Raw genomic sequence first — 7,974 nt, 5'->3', positions numbered from 1 at the left:
TCTCTGAGATGCTTTCTTTTACACCAGGGGAGTTAAGTACACTGTTAATGGATGGCAAAAACGTACACAACAGTATATTATGGCACCTTGCAAAACTAACTTGGGGAACTGCTTCTCCAAAGAGTCGTATTTTTAGATCATTTTAAATTCAATATAAAAATACACAGAATTATAGCCATTTTGATTCAGCTCTTAAAGACAGAAGCCAAAATGTGTAATATTTGTTTTATTTTTTAAAACACATCATCGTGTTCAGTTTTTACACTAGACTTCCCATTTGGTACTTGATACAGTAAGTAGTAATTTGCAGCAAGTAGTAATTTGCAGCTCGTGGTTTGTTTCGGAATCTAGACAACTGTAAGTAAGAAGAGTGCTAAATTATAAAACAATATATACAGTTTTAAGCTTTACTATGTCAGTGCAATCCCCCTCTGAACTCCCTTAGATTTATCAAAAAGCAACAGAGGGTCCTGTGGCACCTTTGAGACTAACAGAAGTACTGGGAGCTTAAGCTTTCGTGGGTAAGAACCTCACTTCTTCAGATGCAAGTCTGAAGAAGTGAGGTTCTTACCCACGAAAGCTTATGCTCCCAGTACTTCTGTTAGTCTCAAAGGTGCCACAGGACCCTCTGTTGCTTTTTACAGATTCAGACTAACATGGCTACCCCTCTGATACTTAGATTTATTACTAAAAAAGTTTGTGGAAATCTCAATGTATTTTAAAAACATATCTAATATATAGAATAGAAAACTGTTCCACTTGTTAAGCATCACTCAAGGACTCAGACATGGAATCATGTCACATTTTCATCATTTAAGCAGGAACACACTTCAGATGCAATGTCAGTAGCTTTTCTTCACCCATTTTTCAGTTGGGTTGACTAAAGCAAATGGTCAAATTCAATGGCTCAAGAGTGACTAATCCTCTCCCTCTCTCAAAAGAACAGCACTAAAAAGAAATAGTCTTGCACATGGTTGAAGCGACTTCTACAAGGCAGGTGATAATAGGGTTGATATTTTAAATTGGCTTTGTCTGTTTCAAGTGGAATCCACTACTACTGAAGTTAAGATTACTGTACTAAAACTATACTAAAGTTAAAACAGATATAGCCAATTTACATATCCCTTGCTTTTATGCTGCAGAAGGTACTCATGACACTAATTTTAAATGCAATTTGAGACTTGCAGCCACCTGACACGTATATTTTACAAACAAAATATAACCATATTTGGATGAAAAAGTTGGTGGTATAAACTTCTTCTGCAGACTCGTGAAAAGATCCCAAATGAAAACCTTGTAGCACCATCTTAACTGAAAGTTACTTCCATAATATTAAGTGTTCCAGTTTCATTGTTTGGTAACTTAGAGGACAAATATAAATGTGTCAAGAAACTCAGCAGTCAAAGGGTAGTGCATCAATTATTCAAAGTTGAAAATATTATCCACTCTTCAAGTGAAGGGATGTCATATTGGTGGGTTTATAGCTACAGAATGGCAAAAATACTAGGCAACGAATATGCTGCTAAATCTTCCTATCAATACACTGCTCTGTGCCATCACCAAATTAAGGAGCAAAAAAGTCTTACCACCAAATTCAAACGAATCTGCACTACAATGCCTCAAACCAGAAAGGAATCTGAAGAGCGGCTCAAGAGTGACAAAATATTGCTTGAAGACCTCAGCTATGGCATTATACACCATGCCCAGGAGAACAAAGCCCAGATCTGATCTACACTTAAGTTTTACCAATTTAACTGTGTCAGTCAGGGGTGCAATTTTTTACTGACAATTATACCAGTAAAAGCTCTTGTGTGGATGCATCTGTACTAGTATAGAGGTGCTTTAATATTAGCATTGCTCATTTTGCTTCCCGAATCAGAATAAACTACACTGGTTTAAGCACTTTTATATCAGTATAATTACATGTAACCATACTGGGGGTTGCCTCTAACTATATTATTAACATATACTTAAAGCAGCAAAACTATAGACAAGTCCCTACTAGCAGCAACTTTTCATATGTTAGCTGTTCAAGACCACTGCCCCACCCACCCATATCTATCATTATTCCATTCCCAAAATCTGCTAAAGTCTTTAAGACAGGGACCTGATTTATCAAGTTACACATATACCTCTGAAATTATAATACAAAATGTTACTGTATAAAATACCAACCTATTATAGTTTTATTCATCAGCCTGTTGTACTGTTCCCTTCTCGGAAACATAGATACCATCCAAGAATTTTCTGATATCCTTATTCTTGACTGTGGTGGCCTGCTGGATCAAGGCAGCTACAGAAAAAACAAGAAATTTAAGACATAGCATGGACAATGCCCTAACACAGCCAATTCTTATACACACTCCAACATTTCAGCTGATGACATATAACTAACAGGAGATGAAATAGCTTAGAAGGGATACTGCCAACGTGAAACGACTAAAAGCAGCCTAGAACTTTCAGGTGCCAGCTCCTCTCACCCATATGAGTTTTACGATCATGTTTTTAAATGTTTTTCTGATGCTGCATAAAAGACCCAACAAAATAAAGCTATATAGGGAAAGCAATACAACTGACCAAGTAAATGCACTAATAATCTTTATGTTTTACATTCTTAACAATAAGTAGTACTTAATTTAGAGACAAAAGTTGATTTGAGCTATCACTTCAATTCCATAAGAAGTTTTTCAGGAATACTTTGTGTTAAAATATAAAAAAAGTTCCTGAATTAAACTGACACCTGCAAATAAAATGGCTATTACTACAGCATAGTGATACATTTCCCTCCCTCAATACTTATTATACAAACCTGAGTTGGATACCAATTCAATGTCATTCCCTTCAAGAATCAACTCATCCTTCTGGGCTTGAGATACTGCACAGGCAACACCTAAGAGAAAGGAAAGTACACAGTAAGCTGAATATTTATCTGTGGAGGTATGGCAGGTGCACTTTATGTAACTTATAGACATTCAAAAAAAACAGTCGCTGTTTCAGAAATCTTGTTTGACTTCATTTATAGATCCATAAGAGACAATATGGATATTACAAGAATTAGCTTCCCATTATTTATTAGAGTAGCATCCAGAGGCCAATATTAGGACTGCCCCCTGCGTTGTGCTAGGCACTATACATACAAAGTTTCAGCTGCTTTCCATTATAAACCTGATTAAGACCTTCTCACCCTGCAACTCAAATCAAAACCACTACCTGAAGTGTAACATTAACAGATACAAGAGTTTGAAAATTTAAGTATCCATTTTGGATAGTTTTACAGCTTGTCTGTTAAGCTCCAAATTTGGCTGAACATTATTCAGTTACCACTTAGGCACTTCAGAAGTTTTGGTGGCTAGTTTTGGACATGTCTGCTACTTTTTTTTTTTAATTCAAGAACTGCACAAGTGAGATTAGTGAGGCCAGCCATTTGATCAAAATTTTACCTCTTATCTTCCATGCAGGCCAAAGATATTCCTGTATCTTCACACAGTCCTCAGCGACCCACCACTATCATTCCATTATAAACCACAAAGATAAGGTAGCCAAATAATAAATAAATATATATATTTATATATATATATATATACACACACACACACAGAGCCCTTATTGTATCTGCTAATGTTGTCTGAGATGCAACCAGTTATCTACCTTGATGCTTTCATCCAAAGTGGTGATCAAACAGATCAACCTAATTTACTCAACTCCCATTGTCAGGTAATAAGTGTCCATTATAGCCCGTATTCATATCTGGCTGTGAATTCACAAGCTTTAGACAATCCTGAATATGAGCAAGTGCTGATTACTTCATTTACTCTAATCTACTTGTCAAAATGTCAAATCAAACACTGTTTGCTAATACCAATACTACCGGTGTTTTCAAAAAGATCCCAAAGGCTTAAGTATTTTTTGTGAATTAAGTTGTAGTACAATGGGTAAGATTAGTTTATAGGAAGATAACTGAAACAATTTGTACTCTTAGAGCATGAGCAGAAACATTCTGAAATGCCTCCAATGGCAGATATTTAATCTCTACAGGTATAAAATGCAGTTAGGGTTACACATCCATTTGTCCAATAAACTTAACCAAAATGCCTACTGCCACAAACACACAACATACTGATGGGGTACAGATAAGAGTATGTGTCAAATGAATAAACTTGTCTGAAATTGTACTTTTGAAAGATTTCTGCAGACAGGCTGCAAACTAAGCTTTTCATATGCATGCTTAAAATAAATGTAAAGTTCTTACAGCAGTTAATTTTTCTGTAGTCACTGCATTAAAGAGACTGAACACCGACTGCCCTACATAAAGCTACAACTTTACAAGCTCCATCAAGATTCCTAGTTTTTTTTTTTTGGTTTGTTTTTTTTAAGTCTTGCTAAATTAAATATTTGAAGTGATAATGAAAAATGTTTAGAACAAAGCCAAAAGCAGAAGTGTGTCATGCATGTCTCTTGGAAACCAATAAAATCAAGATTACATATGCAGGAGTGCCGATGCACAATATGGAACCCTCAGAAAAGATCTGGATCTATCCGGGTTTATTAAGAGATTGATCAACTTCTATCGAAATCGATCTGTTGTGAGCACCTAGCACTTTTGAAAGTTGGCCCATAAACAATATGTCTTCTGATGCCCATTACAAAGTTCACAGCATTGAATCTTACTAAAAGCAAGTTTGTTACAAAAACATATTCACAGCATGATGTCCACTTCAATTAGCGAAGTACAAGGCCTCTAATTATACTTACCTGGTCTCATGCGCACCCTGCGGATATATTTCTCTCCCAGGAAGTTACGGATTTCCACAAGTGAGCCATTTTCCTGAATAACTACGTTGATGGGGAAGTGAGCATACACAGACCTCATTTTGTAACGAAAGCCCTGGGAGTAACCAAATCAAAAATGTCATCATTAAACTCAAATATGTTACAGCAGCATTTCTCAAACTGGGGGCAGGGCTGGAGCAGTGGCAGGAAGAGGTGGGGTGGGGCCTTAAGGGAAGGGTGGAGTGAGGGTGGAGCCTAAATAGAGGGGCTTGGGAGTACAAAGTAAATTTTTAAATGGGAGTCCTCAGGTTACTGAAGTTTGAGAACCGCTTTGTTACAGAACTAGAAGACTCCAAAACTAGGAGATATATTTAAGAGTTACTTGACAAATGTGATGAAATGTTAGATAATTTCTGAAGAGTATTTTAACTTATAACAGAGAGGAGTTGCTTTTGAAGCATCAAGCCTCAAAGATCTTTAATGTTTATGCTTAATGTTCTCTCCTAACTCTAAAGTGATCTCACTGGCAAAGGCAAGATCATAGCTAACCCACACGGTATACAGTACCTTTCATTTAGCATGGCTAAAAAAAATTCTCATAAGAATGAAGTTGTCTGATATTGTTAAGAATCAAGTGACAAATATTCTATTTCAAAATAAAAAACTTACCAATGTGACACCCTTGATCATGTTTTGAACATGACTGCAAATTGTACGAACTGTTGCCAGCTCCTTTCTGTTACCCCACCATTTGTCAACCCGTAGCTATAATAAAAGTTCAAAGTGTTCAGTTTCAATTCAAAATTAACAAACATGTTTCCCATAAGGAATTAAACTGATTTTTTGTATAACCTTCAGCAAATCACTTAATCTCCACAAGCCTCAATTTCCACATTTGTGAAATGGAGCTTTTAACAGTATAAAGGAGTTTGAGGAATACTGATGCAAAGTGCTTTAAAACCCTCAGATGACAAATGCTTGTGTAAGTGCAAAATATTGAACAGGCAAAGAAAGCACAGGGCAGTAACAAAGCAAACTTCCTGGCATTGTTCCATCAAGTTTTTCCTGAATGGATTGTCTAGGTGAGAAGCTAGCTCCTTTTCTATATGCATTCAAATCTTTGACCTCTCCACACTGTCAACTATGGTGATGGCAAATTTTGTGCTTGTTCATTAGCAAAAGCATTAAGCAAAATCCCATATCACCAGGCAACCCTCCAATGGGGTATTTCTTAATCTATACATGAAAAATTGTATGCCATCCCTAGGATGACCAGATGTCCTGATTTTATAAGGACAGTCCTGATTTTGGGGTCTTTTTCTTATATAGGCTCCTATTACCCCCCACTCCCTGCCCCGATTTTTCACATTTGCTGCCTGGTCACCCTAGCCATCCCCTACACATTAAGCAAAACACTAATGTGCCAGAGCCATACTCTTCACCTCAAACAATTTAAGCAGGTTTTAATTCTCACTTTGGCAAATGTTCACTCAAAAGGTTGGGGAAATGTTTTTAGTGTGTCTTGTTTAGAGAAACTTGAAAATATGACTTCCCAGTAAGTAGAATCAAGCTTTCTATCTAGCCTCCTTGTAATCACCACCAAACACCAATTGAACTTGGTGATGAGTGCATAGCTAGAGTACCAATGAGTGCTCCTCCAAAGTCATGGCCCACTCAGCAGAATTGAAAGAGAAATTTGAAAGAGCAGACCAGGGACATCAGCTACTATTAAATGATATGTCCAAGAAAATTTAACTCAGATGCACTGAGCTATCAGTGCAGCAGAAGTCTAGGTTAATCTTGCTTACCACACATAGTTACAGTTTAAATAATAAAATACTATAGCCAAACAAAATTAATTTGGAAATCTAAAAGCGTCATTCAGTAAATGAATATGTTAATTCAACATTTCTAATTACATACCTACTCCACAATTTTAACACTAAAACCGCCCCGAAACTGTAGCCCCAAAACTGAACATTTAAAAAGAGCATGCCCACTGACAGACACACATAATACCTGACTGCATATCAATACTGAACCCTAGCTCAAACACCCAAGATGTGCCTAGCCATCTTAGAAACTTGTATTTAGTCTCACAACTTGTGAGGTAAGAAAGTACTACAGTCACTTTTTAAAAAATATAGAACGCAGACAAACAAGGCCAAGTGACTGTCCAAAGATCACATAGGAGGTTTGAGTCCCTAGTCTCCCTCAAACTTAATTCCCTCATTAGTACCCTAGACACTAGATCATCCTTTCTACGACTATGAAAATAATCCCAAAATATCCCTGCAATGCTCACCTTCTTGTGCTTCTTTCCCAAGAGGGAGAGCTCTACATTGATGTGGTTAAAATCCCGTCGCAAAGTTCCTCTGGGACCTTTCACAATAACTGCCCGGCCCTTCAGAGAAATGTCGACTGGAAGACAAGGAAAGCAAGTGTTAACCTTTTGCAGGGCGAGAACACAAAGCTTACGTGGAACAAGCAAAAGACTGTACCTTTCTCCGGGATGTCAACAGTCTGGTTGCTGAGAATGGTCTTCATTCTACAACGACAACCACAGGGTGAGAGCAGAGACACCGCACTGCACCTTTCCCAGCCAGCGCGCCCCAGCCCACACTAAGCCCGGCCAAGCTTCTTCGAACCGGGGCCCACAGACCAAGAGAGCGGCCGCTGCGCCGCTCCACACCCCGGCCACGCCACGCTGGGGGCCCGGAACGCGCCAGCGGGCTGCCCCGCGCCTGGACACCCGCCCTTAACGCGCCACAACAGGGACCGTGGGTCACTGCGAGCGGGGCAGGCTCAGACTCACGCGCGGCGAGAGGCCGCCGCAGCCCCCGCCCGGCCCGGTGGGCGGGGGGAGAAGCAGCGCCGGGCCCCGGCCTAGCTTCCCCGAGACCGGGGGTGGGGGGTGTCTGTGCCTGGGGCTCTGCCCGCCGGCCCGGGAGCAGACACACCCCCGGGGCGCCCAGCACAGTCCCTAGAGCCTCCTTGTGCCCGGCGCGGCATCGTCGGGGCGCGGGAGGGGCCCGGTGCCGTGGATGGAAGCAGATCGCAAAATAGGAACCCTCCTCACCTCGCTGCAGACCGAGGGGAAAGGGAGAGCGTCTTTCGTCATCGCGTTCTTGTATCCCCTCCGTCTAGCCCTGACGTCATCACGCTCGGCCACCCGGCTCTGAGGCGGGAGCAATCGACCGCCGA

The 7,974-nt window shown here is 39.9% G+C and overlaps 1 protein-coding gene across 2 annotated transcripts; it reads right to left on the bottom strand.

Moving 5' to 3' along the window:
• Positions 1-211: 211 nt before the first annotated feature.
• RPL9 (ribosomal protein L9) lies at positions 212-7,953 on the bottom strand. Of its 2 annotated transcripts, none has more exons than XM_005286357.5 (8): positions 7,850-7,953; positions 7,272-7,318; positions 7,076-7,191; positions 5,440-5,535; positions 4,753-4,885; positions 2,810-2,890; positions 2,176-2,293; positions 212-355 (listed from the first exon to the last, which is right to left on the bottom strand). In XM_005286357.5, exons 2-7 carry the CDS (start codon positions 7,315-7,317, stop codon positions 2,187-2,189), a joined length of 579 nt encoding a protein of 192 aa, XP_005286414.1. In that variant the 5' UTR covers position 7,318; positions 7,850-7,953; the 3' UTR covers positions 212-355; positions 2,176-2,186. The 2 variants fall into 2 exon arrangements, with proteins under 2 accessions (XP_005286414.1, XP_065454215.1); XM_065598143.1 differs by lacking the exon at positions 7,850-7,953 and adding an exon at positions 7,586-7,635.
• Positions 7,954-7,974: the final 21 nt, after the last annotated feature.

The sequence above is a fragment of the Chrysemys picta genome, chromosome 5, assembly GCF_011386835.1.
Source record: "Chrysemys picta bellii isolate R12L10 chromosome 5, ASM1138683v2, whole genome shotgun sequence".
In the NCBI taxonomy this organism is placed as follows: Eukaryota; Metazoa; Chordata; order Testudines; family Emydidae; genus Chrysemys; species Chrysemys picta.
Note: the sequence above shows the minus strand (reverse complement) of the source record. Positions and strands in the feature narration are given on the sequence as shown.

Bases quoted from the DNA above. Each gene is read 5' to 3' on its own strand.
- RPL9 (XM_005286357.5), bottom strand. From the start codon at position 7,317: ATGAAGACCATTCTCAGCAACCAGACTGTTGACATCCCGGAGAAAG. The intron at 5,536-7,075 runs GTGAGCATTGCA...CTTTTATTATAG, and splicing joins TGGGAAAGAAGCACAAGAAG to CTACGGGTTGACAAATGGTG. The intron at 4,886-5,439 runs GTAAGTTTTTTA...GGTTACTCCCAG, and splicing joins TGATCAAGGGTGTCACATTG to GGCTTTCGTTACAAAATGAG.